We start from the raw sequence: 20,565 nt of genomic DNA on the forward strand, positions 1-20,565 counted from the left end.
TACGGCATGCTTATTCCAGCCTGGGGGTCCTGGAGAAAAAACAAAAAACAAAAACAAAAAAAAAAACCTGTCCCCCACTCTCTGTTCGTCTCTGGTTCCGGACGACAGAGTGACGCCAAGCCCGGAAATCCCAGGGGAATCTCGTAATGCCTTGTAACATCCTGCGCACTACACTTTTGACGGTGGAACATGGACGGGCCATCCAACCCGGAAAAGGTCGGTGTCGAAAGAAGCCGAGTACCAAAATAGCCAAATGCCTCGTCATCTAATTAGTGACGCGCATGAATGGATGAACGAGATTCCCACTGTCCCTATCTACTATCCAGCGAAACCACAGCCAAGGGAACGGGCTTGGCGGAATCAGCGGGGAAAGAAGACCCTGTTGAGCTTGACTCTAGCCTGGCACGGTGAAAAGGCATGAGAGGTGTAGGATAAGTGGGAGGTGCTCGTCCCTCGTGGCTCTGGGTGCCGGCGGTGAAATACCACTACTCTGATCGTTTTTTCACTTACCCGGTGAGGCGGGGAGGCGAGCCCCGCGGGGGGCTCTCGCTTCTGGCTCCAAGTGCCTCTGGCACCCGAACACCGTTTGCGGTGCCGGGCACGACCTGCTCCGGGGACAGTGTCTGGTGGGGAGTTTGACTGGGGCGGTACACCTGTCAAACGGTAACGCAGGTGTCCTAAGGCGAGCTCAGGGAGGACAGAAACCTCCCGTGGAGCAGAAGGGCAAAAGCTCGCTTGATCTTGATTTTCAGTACGAGTACAGACCGTGAAAGCGGGGCCTCACGATCCTTTTGACTTTTTGGGTTTTAAGCAAGAGGTGTCAGAAAAGTTGCTTACCGCTACCGGGCAGCGCCATCACTACCGACAGAACCATCGCTACCGCCACTATCGCCGACACCACCACCACTATCACGACGGCCATCTCCACGGCCACCACAGTCACCGACGACACCACCACGACTACCACCACTGACGCTGATCACCACTGCCATCGTCTCAACATCCCCCACTCATTGCCATAAGCCAACAAAGAGGGTTTTTGGGTTAGATCGTGTAAATATATAAATGTTGTGTCGTTAAACCCGCCACCACCCGACACAACCAACTAGTAAGGGTTGTCACGTAAACAGAACGTGGCCAATTCGACACTAGTACAGCACGAGTGTATAGTGTAGTGTATATAGTAGTGTATAGTGTAGTGTACCAGTACAGCACACCGATTGTGTGTTGGAGAGCCAAGCCACAAATGACACATTTATATATTTACGCGATCTAACCCAAACGCCTCTAATATGGATGATATTGGTCGCGAAAGCCTACGTGTTAAACTAATTGCCATAAGTAGCACCACCACCACCACCACTGCCGTCGTCGTCGCCATCACCGCTCACCACAACCAGGGCCGGATTAAGATTGTGTAGGCGCCTGGGCTACAGGTACTGTGAGGCCCCCGGTAAAATTTTCAAAAGGAAAACAAAGTAAAAAAAAACGATTATTTTTTTACAAGGCTGACGACAAACAAAATTCAGCATTCACAAACGAAACAACTTTTAACTTAACCTCTGGAAGGCCCTCCAGCTGGCGGAGGCCCCTGGGCTGCGGCCCCTAAAGCCCCCCGTGCCTTAATCCGGCCCTGACCGCGAGCGTGACTTGCCACTATCACCACGACTGCCACCGTCGCTGCTACCGCCGCCGCCGCCGTTAACCACCGCGGTGGGTGGTGGGGGGGGGGGGGGCGGCCAGGCCCGCGTCCTCCGTGTTGCAAGCCGCTGCCTTTGAACCCACCCCGTGCCGTGGTTTAGAGAAGCGGCTTGGGTGGGCGGGTGGGTTAAGCGTGTCCCGTGATACGGACGACAATGCCGAGAGCTACCTGCTCGGCAAGACGGCTTGTGACGTCGTCTGGGAAATCGTCTTGCGGTCCGCCGTGGTGTGCCGTGTTGCGTTCATTGTAAAACACACGCTCTTTTTGTTGTACTTTGTGTGTGTTATACGTATATATAGATACGTCCTTTGTTTCCCGCATTTTTGCAGGAAGGACCAACCTTGTATTTTTGTGGAAAAGCGAAGTGGGGGGGGGGGTCTGTGTTTTTTTTCTCTCGAAACTACTCCGCAAAGTTAACTTCCCACGCGCATCTTGGAACGACGATCCGGAGAATACGGCGGTGCGAAAAAAAAAAGATTTATATTTGCCGGAAATGCATTTTTTTTTTCCAGTAAAAATTACCACGAATACATTTCAGTTGTAAACGGTAAAGGGGGGGCACTCGGTTACATTGCAAGTTTGGGTTGACGTTTTCCCCGCACAGCCCCCCCCACCTCGGTCGAGTTGCATCGCTGCGTAGCCGCTGCCGCAGGGAGCTTGGACACCCTTCTGGTTTCTTTGGGGGTCGTCGTTTCCCCTGCGAAGATTTTGACCGAGAAATGTTTTGAAATGCGTTGCGTTGGGGTTTTTTTTGTGTGTGTGTGGGGTGGGGGGTTTTGGGGGGGGGGGGGAGACACGGGTGGGTGGGAAAAAAAAATCTGCCGATATCCCAACGGCGGGAGTTTTTGTTGCGTTTAAAACAACCCGCGTGTTTGTGAACGTTGAATTAAAACGGGTTTGTCCGTTGTTTAATGCGTCACCCCCGAGTGTGTTTGCGTCACTTAACGAGTCCTGCGGATTGTAATGGGGCGCTGTTACCGCCACCCCGTATATTTTCTAAGCGATAGTTTGGGGGGATACGTCAAATAACCGAAAGTTCGATTCCCAACACCTGGTCCTGGGCCGACCCAGCGTGAAATGAGCGGCATGTGAAAACATCGCTAGCGCCGGGGAGACAAAGGCGGCCGGCCGTGGTGCTGCTGGCCACCCACCCCCTCGTGTGCCGTGTCAGCCTTCGCAAGTCGCTTCCTCAGCACTTGCCCCAACAGTCTGGAAAAGCCGGAGGAGCCGCAGAAAAATCCACGCGACCACGGGGAGAGAGAGAAGCAGTCTCCAAAATATACAGCAGCAGCACCTGCAGGTATTGTCAGGGTGGGGATCGAATCCACGACCTCCTGTAGACCAGGCGAGGTAGTCAACATCTAGTCACTGTGATGATGATGAGAGACCCTGTCTCATACAGCAGCAGGCATCGTCAGGGTGGGGATAGAACCCACGACCAGCTGTATACCAGGCGAGGTAGTCAACATCTCTTAGCCACTGTGATGATGGTGATGAGAGACCCTGACTCATACAGCAGCAGGTATCGTCAGGGTTTTGGATGGAATCCACGACCTCCTGTAGACCAGGCGAGGGAGTGAACATCGGGCCACCCTCTTCTCAACACCTTACAACGACCCATCCCAACAACCAACATCCACCCCAGCGCTACCCACAAGGCACGTTCCCTCCTGTGGCTGCACTCCATCGTTTTATCTCAGCAGAGGGCCGTCATCCCTTCTAGTGAGGCGTTCTGCCCAAGCTCACACACTCCATTTCTACCCCCCCCCCCCCCAGGCGTCCAGAACCTTCTTACCCACACTCCCTCGCTTGACCTCTCCACCCGCCACCCCACCCCTTCCCTCCCCACTCTACTCGCCTCTCCCCCCCCATTCTCCTACCTCTTCTCGTCATTTTTCCGGCACAATGCCTATTTCTTCCGCAGCATTTAGCTGGCACAAAGCGGATCGGAGAGGATCAACGCCAACAGCGGTTTTGTAAGAAACACAAAAACATTTGACCTCCTCTCCTTCACTCGTACGAGCGACGCCGCCGTTAGCGATGCCTTCACCGCTCACCTCTCTCTGTCTCTCTCTGTCCACTTGTCCCCACCTACCTCCCCGATGCTCTCCCGCCCTCTGTCTCTCTCTCCCCCACTCGGCGCCAGGTCCTGGAGGAGAAGATGAAGCCGGTGTGCAAGTGCCACGGCGTGTCGGGTTCGTGCACCACCAAGACGTGCTGGACCACGCTGCCCAAGTTCCGCGAGGTGGGCTCCGCGCTCAAGGACAAGTACGACGAGGCGGTCCACGTGGAGCCGGTGCACGGCGGCCGCTACCGCTACCCCCTCTTCCTCAAGTTGAAACGCTCGCGCGCCCACCGTAAGCCTCTCGACACGGAGCTCGTGTTCACCGAGCGCTCGCCCAACTACTGCGAGGAGAACCTGCTGACGGGCAGCGTGGGCACGCGCGGCCGCCTGTGCAACCGCACGTCGCCGAACGCCGATGGCTGCGAGCTGCGCTGCTGCGGCCGCGGGTACAACACGCGCGAGTACACGCGCTCGTGGAATTGCAACTGCAAGTTCCACTGGTGCTGCCATGTGCTCTGCGGCACGTGCAGCGAGAGGGCAGAGGAGTACACGTGCAAGTGACGGCGGCTCGCTGGGAAGCTGGCCCCGACTCTTCCGCTGGCTCGATCGCTCGCCCGGTCGATTGTCGGCCGTTGCCCCCCACGAGCCTCACCCCTGGCCAACAATCATGCCCGGACAAAAGTGTCAGCGGATGTCACTGCCTGATGGAGATGGCTGTCGTTCCGCACCTGGCAGTTGCCCTCAACTCCCCCCCCCCCACCCCACTCACTACCCCACCCACCGCCACCCTGCGTGATTACCGACGCGGGGGGTCGGGGCTAGGAGGATTCCTGCAAGAGTGAGCTCTGCAATCAGCTCCCAAGCCTGGGACAAAGTAGCCACCGAGATCTCAGCATGATGGGAGAGTGAGGAGTCTGCATGTCGATTGCAAAAAAGCCAACGCTGTTTTCTTTCTCCTCGTGATTCGTCACTGTATATTTTCTCGTTTCGATTATTTATTGAGCGGCGCGGCGAGCGCGGACCTCTGTAGCTCGGTGGCCCTTACCTGCTGACATCAAATAAGTATTAGTTTTTGTTTTCAATACCCCACATGTCTCGTCCTGTGTCCACCCTGTGTCCACCCCGTGTCCACCACGTGTCCACCACGTGGGTGCGCCCAGAGCTGGTCCATCAGCAGGCCGCGTGTGGTGCGGCACAGTGTGGGCACCTCCACCTCCGTCGAGGTGTTTGGCCAGCTTGGAAGAGGGGGTCAAAACACCCTCAAACAACACTGAAGCAATGACACAACGGAGCGATGATGATGGGTGGCCATACTTGTCCTTTGTTTTTACAGTGAAAGAAAACAAAAGTGAGGATGTTTATTTAAAAAAAAGACAATGACGGCAGTGTACCTCGCCTCATCTGTTGTAGTAATTTGCTGCAATACAAATTCAATAACCTATAAAATAAATAAATAATGGCCTGCAAGTACGCTCGCGCAGCTTAATAACCAGAGTCCAGTTGCTGGGAAGGCTGACCCCCGGCTCCTCGCTCACGTGGGATCCACTGCTCCCCTCTTCCGTGTCCTGGGGAGGGTTACTGCTCACCGACTCCCCCCCCCCTCCGCTGCGGCCCCTCGGGGCATGATTCGTGGCTGGCGCTTAGCCACCTAGGATCAATTCACACAATCTCCGCGCACACTCACACCCACTCACTCGAAATCCGACGTCGCTCCTCTTCCGTGCCACGCCCCAATCGCGCGCGCGGGACTCGGGGTCAGGGGTCAGAGGGCAGGGACGTCACTCGCCGATTGGGGGGTTGTCTCGGAGATTTATTTAAAGGGCTGTATGAACAAACTCACAGGCACGCCGCCCGTTCACCCCACCACAAGCTAAACAAAAGGTCGCACGAATAATCTCGCGTGTACGCCGCCCGTTAGCCTCACGCACACATTAAACGAAAGGGCGTATGAGTAATCTCACGTGCCCCGGTACGAGTCTGCCGCCGCTCACCACATGCACACGCTAACCACGAGCTACACGCATGGGCAAGCGCAAACACGTGAGTAAATACACCCTCACGCACAAACATACGACGCACACCAACATGCATCCATTCCACCCTCGCAGAAACCACACGACAAGGTTTATTGATCCCCAGCAGTTTATTCTCAGCGAGTCCGAGGCTAAATTACCGGAGTCAGTTTGAGTCAGTAGTGCAGGTCTAACCTATCTCCCGATAGTCTAAGACCCGATCTGTATCGCCTCTTTCAAATCACTCTCCTAAGACAATCTCCCAATGGCCTCGATATCTTACTCTCGGGAACTCACGGTTCGACTCGTACGGAGCTGCTGGGTCGGATCCTCGCTGCACTTCGACTCGTCACACGGACGTTCGAGTGGATGGGAAGTCGACCGCCCCAAGTGCTGGCTTGAGTAGAACACGAACTAACTCTCCCTACCTTCTCTACCCTTTTTATTGTACTCTACATCAAAGATAAATGAGCGCTGATCTGCTGGCCTCCCGTCCAATCAGGTGGCTCGGATTTCCCGCCACTCTCCCCGGACCGGTGCCCTCTCAGACGTCCGCTTTTCACCCTCTAAACAAGCGCATCTGTCCCACCAATCAGAGGACCGGCCCTGTTTTTCCCGCCGTTCGTGACTCCGTACCCCCCCCTACCTGCCTGCTGACCCGTGTGTGTTGTGGGTGTTTTCTATCCGCGTTGGCTCAGCAGCCCCGTCGTGGCCACATGATTACAACCCAAGTCACGGCGCCACGGTGCACGTTAGCCTCGGGGGAGGTCGCCCAATTCCCTGGTCGCAGGAAACCGTAAAGTTTGGTCCCATGTGAGGGCTTCTGGGGGAAAACCTGTCGGCCAGGTGACCTTCCCTCGGGGCTCTATGTGGGGGTGTGTGTGTGTGTTCATGTGGGGGGTGGTGAGGGAAGAGCAGCGTCGGCCCCGTCGCTCGGAGGTGGCGGCGTCGAGGCCATGGAGTCGGCAGGAGGGCTCCGCTGCTGCGGCACCACAATGTCGTTGTCCATGTAGGGAGATGGAGCGCAGTGGATCGTATCGTCTCTGCTATGTTTCGGAATCCGTGTGATCACCCAGTCACATCGCCTACCTCCAGTCACAGCTCCTTAAACAAACTACATCTCCCCAACAAGGCAGCCTTCCCGCTGCCGTGTATTGTGTTTATGGGATAACAGAGGTGTCTATTATCCCATACGCCTTGACCAAAACGACTGATTGTCCGCTTAACACCCTAACCCATAAACCACTATTGGTGACAGTGTTGTTTGAGAGCAGCTATTAAAGTCGCTGCGGCAAATGAGGTGGTGGCTGGCCGAACCATGACTCGCTGTTTGTCTCCGTCGTGATGATGGATACAGACCAGACCAAGCGGAGGCCATGTACCAGATCGGATTTTGGTTACTGATGTTAAAGTGATTGCGTTGCAAATGTGGTCACAATGCTTCTGTACGTGCTCACTCCTGAAGCTCGGCGGGTGTGGGCAACTCCACGGGACTGCATTCACTTTAAATCGAGGACATGGGGAACGTGTTTTTCCAGCGCTAATCCCATTTATTCAAAATAAGTGCGCAATTACACACTGAGATGCTCTTACATATTCAGGCATGAAGCACAATGGGCACATTACCTTTCGGTATGTTAATAGACATACGGATTGTACCTTCAAAATTAACAATCGAATGCTAATATCCTTAAAGACAAAGGATTGGATTCTAGGGGGGAGTTATAAGGCGGCTCAGAAGCAGAGCTCAATGCCATTTCGAGAGGAAACTTGATTAGGCTGGACGCTCGACTCGTCGTTCTGCTGATCGCCCTTCTACCACGAGACAACGCAGCCTGGCGAGCACAATTGCGTGGCGACAGACAGGCGACTTTGCTTCGGGAGAGTTAGTGTGGACATCTTCAGACGGGTTCCTGACATCGATACACCGTGAATCTATTTTAATGGATAATCTTTAAACATGTTCATCGTCAAATTGGCGTGATTTTCTTGTATTCGACGCGAGTGTCATTCTTGTATTAGCAGTTAACAAAATCAAAACTCAACGCTAAACATACTTGCGGCCGATAGCATATTTTTGACTCCATTACACAGCTACTGTTACGACGCTCACATGGCGCAGAAACACTCTCCACAGCCCCACGCATTCAGGGGCAAGAAGCCATTCCTGTGTACTGTGTGTGGGAAGGCATTTGCACATTCTTCAACTCTTCAAGCTCATCAGAAAACACACACGGGCGAGAAGCTATTTCCGTTTTCTGTGTGTGGGAAGGCATTTGCACGGTCATCAATTTTTCAAGACCATCAGAAAACACACACGGGCGAGAAGCCATTCCCATGTTCTGTGTGTGGGAAGGCTTTTGCATGGTCATTAATTATTCAAGACCATAAGAAAACACACACGGGCGAGAAGCCATTCCCATGCTCTGTGTGTGGAAAGGCATTTGCACAGTCATCAAAACTGAACAGGCATCAGAAGATCCACGATGATAGGAAACTGAAATCAAACGTTGAACTTCAAGGTGCTGCAATGAAACCTGAAGAAGATTCCACCTTCGATCCCATGCAGTTGGATCCCGAGAGATGGCTGGATGTAATGGAGTGGCTCGAGAGTCAAACCGAGAGCTCGGAATGACTGAAAAATAATGTTGCATGTGGTTTACCTAATTAAGCTGTATTGAGTACATTTGTGTGTTTATTTTAGACCAAGTAATACATTACAATTGAATATATCCGTAACCATGGGGACATGATGTCACCGCCCTGCCCCCTGTGCATGACGTCACCATACGTGACATCATCGTACCGGAGGCGAGCGTGACATGACATCACTAACTACTATACATCACACCTCCCCGTGAAAAAAAATCAGCCGACCCGGCTGCAACCCTTACAAAAGTGGAGCCCCGGCAACCCAGATAGATAGACATTAATGTAACAACAATGGTAACCGACACGCAAGAACGGGCAGACAAGCATCAATCAGAAAACCGCGGTGTCTTAGAGCGTGTCCGTGTGGCCGGTCCATCTGCATGGCTCAAGTCCAACTTCGGAGAACAACAGGTAGAGCAGGAGTGACGAACAGGCGCTCCACTCCACCTTCAAGTCCACATCCGGTCAGCACGACCGGTGACTCCAAGCGTGGCAGGCACCGGAAATCTGTGATGAGAGGGAGAACCCAACCTCCTGAGGCACAGCACCATAAAACGCGCCTCAGCATGTCGGACACGACAGCCACCCGGCCCCAGGGAGTAGAGAAGATTGTATACCGCCCGGCGGGAGAAAAGAAAACAAAAATATATAGATTCCGACGCATTGGATGCACAACCAACACCGGTAATCGAACCGAAATCACACAATCACCCCATGGATGGCAGGGTCCCACACCACCCTGCCACCGTCCCATCCGTCAGGTGGTGAGAAGGCACCCATTTACACACACCAATTAATATTCCGGACGTCTGTCTACGTCCCGGGTCGAGAAGTCATACTTCAGGGTCGACCCATGTACTGGGCAAAGAAGTCGCACTTCAGGGTTGCTCCAGTATCTACATTTTAAAATGTATATATAAAATCGACATGACACAAAAAATATGCCTGCTCTTGCCCAGAAATGGCGACCGCACGCGCGAACCGCATCTTCGTGGTTTCCCGCGCTTGCGTCCCAGCAGCCCTCACTGAGGACCACCACAGACATTACATGTCACCTGTTAGCTACCATCCTAAAACCGCACGCGTCGGCCATATCGGGGGGAATTTCCATGTTACCACCCCACAACCTTTCCAACGCAGCGTCACAACCAGTTGCACGCGTCGGCCGTATCGGGGGGGAATACCACGTCACCACCCCACCGCCTTTCCGACGCGGTGTTACATTGGAACAGTTTCACGTGACAGCCGTATCGGGGGGAATTTTAAAGCGCATTTCTCTCCAAGACTCGCATTGCAGCATTCGGCTGTACACAATCGAGCGGAGAGAGCGATGCGATCTGGAGGCAATCCACAGCCCAACGCACCCCTGATCCACACAGAACCCAAGGGGCACCCTCGAACCCACCAGCGAGTTCGAACCGCACCGGTCATGTATATTTCAAAAATCCCACACAACCGCAACCATGGGATTTCCACGGGGCTTCGGCACAAAACTCAAGAACCACGCAACACTCAGTCATTCCACCCACAATCGCAATTTTGCAACATCACAACACATACAAATGTTTTAAATTAGGATCCCCCCATGAATCAATCCAATGCCGAATGGTCCAAATAATCGACGATGCCGTGCAATGCGGTACATGCAGTATATGCAGTATACGCAGTCCGTACATTGTCAATCATTTGGAGCAATGCTCCATCCAGTCCGCACATGGCAACACACACAAGCAATACTCCAGACAATCCGTACATAGTAAATAATCACAAGCAAGTACCCAACAGTCCATACACTGTTAACATTCTCGAGCAAGGATCCATAAGTCTATAAATTGATAACAATCACGAACAAAGCTCCATATGGCCTGTACCTTGGCAACAATGACGATCAAATCACGAGCGAAGCTCCATACAGTATACACAATAACAACCGCGACTCCGCAACAACAAAAACGATGTAACAACGCGAGTCGTTAACACGGCAACCCACAGGATGTTAATGGGGCTCGGGACACCCGACAACAAATTAATCATTAACTGCCCCCTGAAGATAACGATCCCGACGCCATAATTAACAACAACCACTGTTACAAAGCAGACACCCGCCACGCACACAACCTGACTAACACGCTCCGCAACCCAGCGAGGTAAAAACAAAACACACGCGCAAACGCAACCCGGCGCACGCGAGATGGGTGAAGTTATTTTTTTTTTAGGGCCGGGTGCTTATTGTCATGTCACGACTCGCCTGTGAGGCTGTGACGAGCAGAGGACGCCAGGGTGGAGACTTTAACACCGTGAAAGATCTTGGACGGTGAGCGTGGCATCCTCTTGCGACCCGAACCGGCCCCCCGGACTCGAACAGAAGACGGGGGCGTCACCAAGATGGCCGGAGATCCCCTCCCGCCGGTGTAGAAAATGACGGGAACATGTTATTGGCGGTGAATGGCGGCCACTCGTGCAGCGTTTCTTGGGTTTCCCGCACGCACGGGAACAGCGGCAATGGAGCCGTCTCCCCGCGGCCCCGGCATCCCGACTCGTTCGACCGGCTCCTCCAGCTTGGAGCTCGGTGAGCAGTGCCGCCGCCCCAAGCAAAACAATAAAAGAAAAATAATCGGTGGGGTGGCGCTGTGCTGCGCGGCGCTCTCACCCAGGTGGCGGCGGCGGCGTGGAGACGCAGCCCCCCACCCGCTGTACACCGCCAGGCAGTGGGTAACCGGGCCGCAAACCCCCGGGGCCACGTGGGGAATCTTCCCTCGCTGTCCTCCTCCATCAAAGACGTCTTGGTAAGTCGTCGTCTTCTTAACAGGTTTTACTTCTGACACCAGTTGTTGAGGCGTCAATGACGGCTCGGAGGCAGATCTTCGTGCAGGGGCTTGCGCCAGTTGTTTTATTAAAGACTTCTCTTCGCACACGACTCTGTGTACTGCCCACTCACCGCTTACACTCCACACCCCAGGGGAAGGGCACTGGGGAGATCCCTAGCACACCCACAGGCTCCCCGAGCCGGGTGCTAATTTCCCCCTACCCTGGGTCCCAACTTGCAACTTCACACGTTCCTGTCTCCCCGCAACGACCTCGAACCCGTCACGGGTCCCAACCTAAATATCCCAGGGGGACATGATGTCACCGTCCCGCCCCCTGTGCATGATGTCACCATACGTGACGTCATCATACCGGAGGGCGAGCGTGACATGACGTTACTAACTACTACCCTACAGAAGTATTAGAATTACACCGTGGTCATATTAGAATCGCACTTTGCTAATATGTATGTATAGTGTACGTGCATGTGAACTGTGCTCGTATGTACGTAGTATGTATGTATGTATGCCATTTGGCCTTGCGAACCAGGGGTCAGATATGCGAACTCTGGGGTGCGAGATTAGGATCGATTGAAAATTATTAGAATAACACTATGGTAGTATTAGAATTACACTGAGCTAGAGTGTATGTTATATGTAGATGCGCATTGGGAGTAATAAATGCATCCTGTGAGGTGCGTGGTTTAGATTAGCATCAAAATAAGTAACAATGTGGTCCTATTAGAATCTCACTATCTACTGCTGCTGTTTTGCGGGTGGCGGCTTCCGATTCTGGCTCTGCTCTTCCTTTCCTCGCCTGGATGGTGCCGCGGGACGCAGCATCTCTTCCGACAGGCGTTGCAGCAGCTGGGTGATGGCATCCGAGAGTTTGTCAACTTTCTGTTCAAGTTGAGGCCGTCTCCCTCGTGGTCTCCTGTCTCCGGGCGTGCTGTGGGTTTCCCATGGACGATGTGGAGCTGCATGTTGAATCGGGTGTAGACGTTATTTTAGCAATATATTTAAGGACAGTGTTGTGTTTAGAATGCGTCTAGACAAGGAAGGTGACTTGTTCTGCACGGGCAGCCCAAATGATTACAATTTCTGTCATTAAACAATTTACTCTTGAGTAGCATTCGTTTAGCCCCGCTGTTACGAACCTAAACGCAGTAATGTTGAAACAAAGTAAACTTTAGTCGCTCACATCTCAGCTCAGACATGATCATCGCAATTATTTCCAAAGACGTGTGGGGTCCCGCAAAAGTAGTGCCCGGCCACAAATAGCGGGAATCAGAATTGGGTGCATCACCCTCGCAGGAAGGTGGTGTTCCGTGATGGGATAACGTCTTTGATCAAAGACTCTGATCAAACGCATCCGATTGATGCACTTGATCGATGCTTTGCTCAACTCTGACGCTGTTAACTCTCACATAATAAGCTCTAACAGTGTGAACACTGCAACCTATACACTTCAACCTATCCATTGTAACGGTATTAAAATAAATACTATAAGCTGCTAAAGTTTTGAATAACATAAATGTAGGTGCGGGATTGTAATCGCATGAGAATAATTTGAATCACACTGTGTGCGTAATGGCATCATACAAACATGGTTCCTCCAGTCTATCATATTTAGTTCAATACAACACGTATTTACAGTCAATATTAACAGCTGTGCACGTTTATTGCTCGAACTGCCTGGTTGCGATACACCTGACGGTCAAAAAGGTGACGCATCTGTGGGCTTCAACTCACCGCCTTATCTGCAAACAACCAGCCGTTAGCGGCACAGTGCTAAGGTGCCAAGGAAGCATCCATCGTGTGGCCCGAGCGAGAGCCCGCAGCAAGCACTCATGAGGTGTTGGCCAGGCTTTGGCTACACGCAGGTTCAGCGCTGCTGAGAGTGAAGCCTCCTGTAGACGCTCACTACAGGGCTTAACAGTCACCGACGGTCGATCTTCATCGGTATGCACGTCAATCCAACTCCGCGGAGACATTTCCACACGTTCCTAAATCCTTTACTGGAGAAGAAGGTTCTACAGATCACCCCTGGTGCGTTCTAAACAGCGCTGCAACTGTGATTCTGTGAGAAGCCTTAGGCTACTGCAAGTGGCTATTTCTAACCCCCACAACGAGCACAGCCAAACCTGGACGAATTTCTCAGCCTAGGTCTATTAAAACGGTGCAGTAAACTGCCATAAGGTTCACCACAATACCTGTACCACAGCTCGGCACAAATACATTTCTGCCATCCGAACACAGATGCCGATTCCCGGACTGCAGGATTCAAACCTCGGTCCATTTTTGCCGCGAGGCATAAATGCCGCAAATTTCCCCCCACTTCTGATGAGCACAGTTGCCTATGTACGGCACGAAAGAAGTTTGACGTACGTCCAACTGCGCTGCCACCCTGCCACTCCGAACATGGCAGTGACACATTGTCTTCAATGTTGAAGACAATGTGTGAGCTAGAGAGACGACTTCACATCCCAATGCGGGTGGATCGAACCGATCGCGCGTCGTCCGGGGGCGGTGGGGGGGAACTCGATGCAGAACAAACCGTCACAGTCCCTGTGGCCACTTATCCACCCACTCCCAAAGTCCCCGGGGCCGCTGCCCTGACCAGCACATGCAAGCAGCATCTTCAAAGTGGGTTGGAGTCGTTTTACTTAGAGAAGCCGGTGGGGGGGTGGGGGGGCTGTAGCGAGACTTGTAGTATGATGGTGGGGGTGGTAGGGGTGGTGGGGGAGCGATGGTGGTGGGCAAACATTGAGGGTGCGAGAGGGCCGACGATGGCGGGGGGAAAAGGAACACGGCACAGACCGCGGGGCCGTCATCTGGGGCGCCGTTCTGCGTTTATACTTTGCGCAAAAGTGCATGTCTTTTTGTCAACCTTGTGGTCTGGGCAATACTCGGCTGTTTTTAACAACTCAAAACGCTAACTAAAAACTTTCGGGAAAAACCACCCACTAATTATTCACAGATATTTATTTCGTTAAAAAAACCCATCAGCTCTGTGTTCAATGATTACATTATTAAAGCACTATCCAAACGTCTCCACCTCAAGTATTGTGATATGGAGTTCTTTAACCCTTTCAGTGCAGGCGTTGGCTGCTGACTGGTTGGGCTAGAGCTGGCCCAACCAACGCGTCTTGTCGAGGAAATTAAATGCGGCGACTACAGCGGGCCCAGCTGTGTTGATGAGAATGTCCTACAGAGGCCGATGTGAGCACGATGCTACGTAAACATCGGTGGGAAGAAGTTTTAAGTGGGCACACAGAGAAAGCTGCCAGACTACGTGCGGAATCGACAGCGAGGAGACTGGACGGCCTCAATAGGCGCGCATTCAGCAGCCGTCGCAAGCTTTTAGAATGGACCATGACAAAAATGTAATGAGCGTGTGTGAACAGTACTCGTGTGTGTGTGTATAGTGGATTTTTCTCTAATATTAAGATATTTTTAAGACAAGAATGTGATTTAGAATAAGCTTGACTTGTAATTCCGATTATAATGACCTTTGTTTTTAGCACGCAATACATTTTATGTACATCGTTGTTTGCCGGCAGATTACGTGGTTCATTGTAGAGGGAATCAATAGACTGGATTCAATATCCGTGACGATAGAAACTCAATGGATGGATCAACAGGTAATCTACATTGCTCCGTCGCCAGTGCTGCAACGTCACGGTGCACTGTGAAATCATGGTACGGGAGCCTTACTTCATGAAAATGTCTCCTTAATCTAAAACCCAACTCATTTATCCAGAACATGCTCCCAGTCAGTTTATATTAGTTTGGCGCAGGAGAGAACTGACCTCAATGGTAATACAAACCAACAACAATAACTTCCGATTTACAGCTTTCGTGACTGCAAGGATTCATCTTCTTTGGTTCTTTCGGTAAAGTCACGTAGAATGAGAATAAAATAATAAATTGATAAAATAAAATAACACAATAATATTCTCACGACGTTTCGGCCACAACACAAGCGGCCTTCATCAGATGAAGGGACGAGACTGTCTGGAGGACAGTGCTGGAGTGAAAAAGTCACGCTTTTTTAAGCTGTGTGAGAAGAAACAAAGCGCTTTGACAAAGGAATTAGCATATAATTTAGCATTGAAATGGCTGAGTGATTAGCTTGTGACTGGTCACAGAAATGGCTATGTTAAAGTTAAAGCATACACATCCACAAAGGCACCCCTTGACAAAGGAATTAGCATAGAATTTAGCATTGAAATAGGTAAGTTAAAGTATACACATCCGCAGAGGCACCCCTTGACAAAGGAATTAGCATAGAATTTAGCATTGAAATAGCTGAGTGATTAGCTTGTAACTGGTCACAGAAATAGCTATGTTAAAGTCAGAGCATATACATTCACCGAGGCACCTAGTACAAATCAAACAGGAGAATTTAGCATTGAAATAACTAGGCGAATTTAGCATTGAAATAACTGAGTGATTAGCTTGTGACTGGTCACAGAAATGGCTATGTTGAAGTCAAGGCCTACACATCTGAGCTATTCACAGTAACTGGGTATACAATACAATATATAATGAATATTACATAGTGAACCAATAAAAAACTAAAATATAAATTACCTCAATGTTATCAATATACTCTATATTCTCCAATCAGCTAAGCCACCAACAATAAGTCGTTATATATCACAATGCTATATGGCGAAAAAATGGGTGGATTCTTACCCTCAACTTTAGCAACACGGATAGCTACGGGTCCCGTTCAGATGGACGAGTTCATCCACGGTCGGAACAGAGGAGGGGGAGAGAGACAGCTGCGAGGCGCTGTTATACTCCATGTTGTAAACCATACCATTAACCGTGGTGTGAGAGGTATTAAGAGTCAATGCCAGCGAAAGAGCTGCGGTCTGAAGGTCATCGTAAAATACAATTAATTAAGAACGGAAATGGTTTAAAACATCTTTCCAATGGTTACTAAGCCAGAATCCATCTTCTCTGTTGAAATTGTCTCTGTGCTTGTATATGTGAATGGCCTCATGAACGAATCTCTCATGGTAGCCGGTTGGTTTGCAAAGAACCTCCGTCTTGGAGAAGTCAATGTCATGTGAGCCCACTGAATTATAACAGTGATCTGGCACGGCAGAGGAGTTCGTTCTACCGTGTTTCAAGTCTGCTTTATGTTCGCGGATGCGGTCCGAGATATGTCGTTTGGTTTCTCCAATGTAGCTGCTACCACAGAGGCACTTTAGTTTGTAAACGCCCGGGTACTGTATGTCTGGAACAGCATCTTTTACAGATGGAACTAGATCACGGATTTTATGTACTGTGTTGAATCAGACCTGGATCTTGTGTTTATTCAGGATTTTGGAGATATTTTACGTGACCCCTGCAATGTAGGGTAAGGTGATGATTTTGAGTGGCTCCACAAGAGGATCCTTCTTCATGACTGGAGTGATGGCTTTGCAGATTGTGTAGTCGGAGTATCCATTAGCCCTGAGAGCCTGGTGTACGTGCTTGAGTTCACTGGTAATGTGTTCCTGGTCGGAAATGCATTTGGCTCTATGGTATAGAGTCTTGATGAGGGAGTTCTTCTGGGATGGATGGTGGTGGGAATCCGGTTTCAAGTAAGCATCTGTATGGGTAGCTTTCCTGTAGACAGAGTGGCTCATTGAACCATCATGTCTTCTTTTAATTAAGACATCCAAAAAGGGTAGTTTGCCATCTTTTTCGACCTCCATGGTAAATCTGATGGCTGGGTGTATGTAACATTTTAGCTAAAGGTCTAAACTTTGCTGTCACACCGAGACACTTACCGGTTAATGATATCATTGCCCATGTCGACGTTGCACTCAAGGGCTTGAGTCACATCTTTGCAGACGTAGCAAGATCTGAAATCGCTGCAACCCTCAAAAACACTAAGTTGCCACCCAGCAACATCAGCAAAGACGAACGTTTTGAATTATCTCAATTAAAAAAGAAAAGTGATATTGTCGTCCTCTCAGCCGACAAGGGCAATGCCACTGTCATCATGGACAAAACAGAATATAACAACAAAATCAATTGAGTGTACTTGTTGACAAGCATGTTCTGCCATTGCCGACAGTTGTGTTAAGATAATTTAATATTTCTCTGATGTTTTTTTAGTCTTACGCGGATGTTACGTCCAGTCTGTCCAATGTAGCAGCTGCCACATAAACAATTAATCCGATATACACCTTCTGTTGATAATTTAGGTAATGCGTCTTTAGTGCAAGATATTAGTTTTTGAATTTGGTGTACTGTACCAAATCTTACTGTAATGTTTTGCTTTTGCAAAACACGGGCTAATTTGTCAGTTACTCCTGAGATATATGGAATTTTTATTGTTTTAACAATCTGGTCGCTTTCAGCAGTATTGCTTTGCAATCGTGATTTGGCATTCAGTGCTCTGTTAATTTGAGCATTATTGTAGCCATTCTGTCGTAGTGCGTCTTTAACGTGTTTAATCTCTCTCACTAGACTCTCACCATCTGACACTGCTTTAGCCCGATGTATGAGCGTCTTGATAAGAGAGGATTTCTGAGCTGGATGATGATGTGATTCTGCATTCAGATAGGCATCAGTGTGCGTTTACTTTCTGTAAACGCTGTGTGTTATTTTACCGTTTAGGCCATGTCCAAGCAAAACATCTAGGAATGGGAGTGTGTTATTCACCTCCATTTCCATGGTGAACTGTATGGCCGGGTTTTGTGCATTGAGATGATTTAGAAAATCATTAAGTGTATCTTTACCATGTGGCCAGACAACCAAAGTGTCATCCACATATCTAAACCAAAAGGATGGTTGTAATGTGCTCGAGGCAAGTGCTCTTATTTCAAAGTTTTCCATGTACAAATTTGCTATAGCAGGGGATAAAGGAGAACCCATTGCTGCTCCTTCCTTTTGTTTATTTACCAGCGAAACGTCCTACTCAAACTGTAAATGTGGATTCACTCTTCAACACACCGGTGGGCTAAAGTAGTGAATTGTCTTTTGTCAACGTGACACTTTTTTTGCTGATTGGCCGTGTCGGGTGGTGGAGGGTTATGACACATTTATAAATAAACACGATCTAACCTAAAAACCTTTATTATGAATAAAATAACGGTACTGACTGGGCTAATGATAAAATAACGGTACTCACTGGGCTAATGATAAAATAACGGTACTCACTGGAATAATGATAAAATAACGGTACTCACTGGGCTAATGATAAAATAACGGTACTCACTGGGCCAATGATGAAATAACGGTACTGACTGGGCTAATGATAAAATAACGGTACTCACTGGGCTAATGATAAAATAATGGTACTCGCTGGGCTAATGATAAAATAACGGTACTCGCTGGGCTAATGATAAAATAACGGTACTCGCTGGGCTAATGATAAAATAACGGTACTCACTGGGCTAATGATAAAATAACGGTACTGACTGGACTAATGATAAAATAACAGTACTCACTGGGCTAATGATAAAATAACGGTACTCACTGGGCTAATGATAAAATAACGGTACTCACTGGGCTAATGATAAAATAACGGTACTCATTGGGCTAATGATAAAATAACGGTACTCACTGGGCTAATGATAAAATAACGGTACTCACTGGGCTAATGATAAAATAACGGTACTCACTGGGCTAATGATAAAATAACCATACTCACTGGGCTAATGATAAAATAACCATACTCACTGGGCTAATGATAAAATAACGGTACTCACTGGGCTAATGATAAAATAACGGTACTCACTGGGTTGATGATAAAATAACAGTACTCGCTGGGCTAATGATAAAATAACGGTACTCGTTGGGCTAATGATAAAATAACGGTACTCGCTGGGCTAATGATAAAATAACGGTACTCGCTGGGCTAATGATAAAATAACGGTACTCACTGGGCTAATGATAAAATAACGGTACTGACTGGACTAATGATAAAATAACAGTACTCACTGGGCTAATGATAAAATAACGGTACTGACTGGGCTAATGATAAAATAATGGTACTCACCGGCCTAATTATAAAATAACGGTACTCACTGGGCTAATGATAAAATAACGGTACTCACTGGGCCAATGATAAAATAACGGTACTGACTGGGCTAATGATAAAATAACGGTACTCACTGGGCTAATGATAAAATAATGGTACTCGCTGGGCTAATGATAAAATAACGGTACTCGCTGGGCTAATGATAAAATAACGGTACTCGCTGGGCTAATGATAAAATAACGGTACTCGCTGGGCTAATGATAAAATAACGGTACTGACTGGACTAATGATAAAATAACGGTACTGACTGGACTAATGATAAAATAACGGTACTCACTGGGCTAATGATAAAATAACGGTACTCACTGGGCTAATGATAAAATAACGGTACTCACTGGGCTAATGATAAAATAACGGTACTCACTGGGCTAATGATAAAATAACAGTACTCACTGGGCTAATGATAAAATAACGGTACTCACTGGGCTAATGATAAAATAACGGTACTCACTGGGCTAATGATAAAATAACCATACTCACTGGGCTAATGATAAAATAACCATACTCACTGGGCTAATGATAAAATAACGGTACTCACTGGGCTAATGATAAAATAACGGTACTCACTGGGTTGATGATAAAATAACAGTACTCGCTGGGCTAATGATAAAATAACGGTACTCGCTGGGCTAATGATAAAATAACGGTACTGACTGGGCTAATGATAAAATAACAGTACTCACTGGACTAATGATTAAATAACGGTACTGACTGGGCTAATGATAAAATAACGGTACTCACTGGGCTAATGATAAAATAATGGTACTGACCGGGCTAATGATAAAATAACGGTACTCACTGGGCTAATGATTAAACAACGGTACTCACTGGGCTAATGATAAAACAATGGTACTCACTGGGCTAATGATAAAATAACGGTACTGACCGGGCTAATGATAAAATAACAATACTCACTGGGATAATGATAAAATAACGGTACTCACTGGGCTAATGATAAAATAACGGTACTCACTCGGCTAATGATAAAATAACGGTACTCACTGGGCTAATGATAAAATAACAGTACTCACTGGGCTAATGATAAAATAACGGTACTCACTCGGCTAATGATAAAATAACGGTACTCACTGGGCTAATGATAAAATAACGGTACTCACTGGGCTAATGATAAAATTACGGTACTCACTGGGCTAATGATAAAATAACCATACTCACTGGGCTAATGATAAAATAACGGTACTCACTGGGCTAATGATAAAATAACGGTACTCACTGGGCTAATGATAAAATAACGGTACTCACTGAGTTGATGATAAAAT

General features: G+C 48.9%; 1 protein-coding gene across 1 annotated transcript; it reads left to right on the plus strand.

Annotated features, from left to right (window-relative positions):
- Positions 1 to 1,856: 1,856 nt before the first annotated feature.
- Positions 1,857 to 4,336, plus strand: LOC142912578 (protein Wnt-7b-like). Its single transcript, XM_076060715.1, has 2 exons — positions 1,857 to 1,877; positions 3,849 to 4,336. Exons 1-2 carry the CDS (start codon positions 1,857 to 1,859, stop codon positions 4,326 to 4,328), a joined length of 501 nt encoding a protein of 166 aa, XP_075916830.1. The 3' UTR covers positions 4,329 to 4,336.
- The last annotated feature ends 16,229 nt before the right edge of the window (positions 4,337 to 20,565 follow it).

This window comes from Petromyzon marinus, unplaced genomic scaffold (genome assembly GCF_048934315.1).
Source record: "Petromyzon marinus isolate PM22_M1 ecotype Great Lakes invasive population unplaced genomic scaffold, UKy_Petmar_22M1.pri1.0 PM_G_Scaffold_21, whole genome shotgun sequence".
NCBI lineage: Eukaryota > Metazoa > Chordata > Hyperoartia > Petromyzontiformes > Petromyzontidae > Petromyzon > Petromyzon marinus.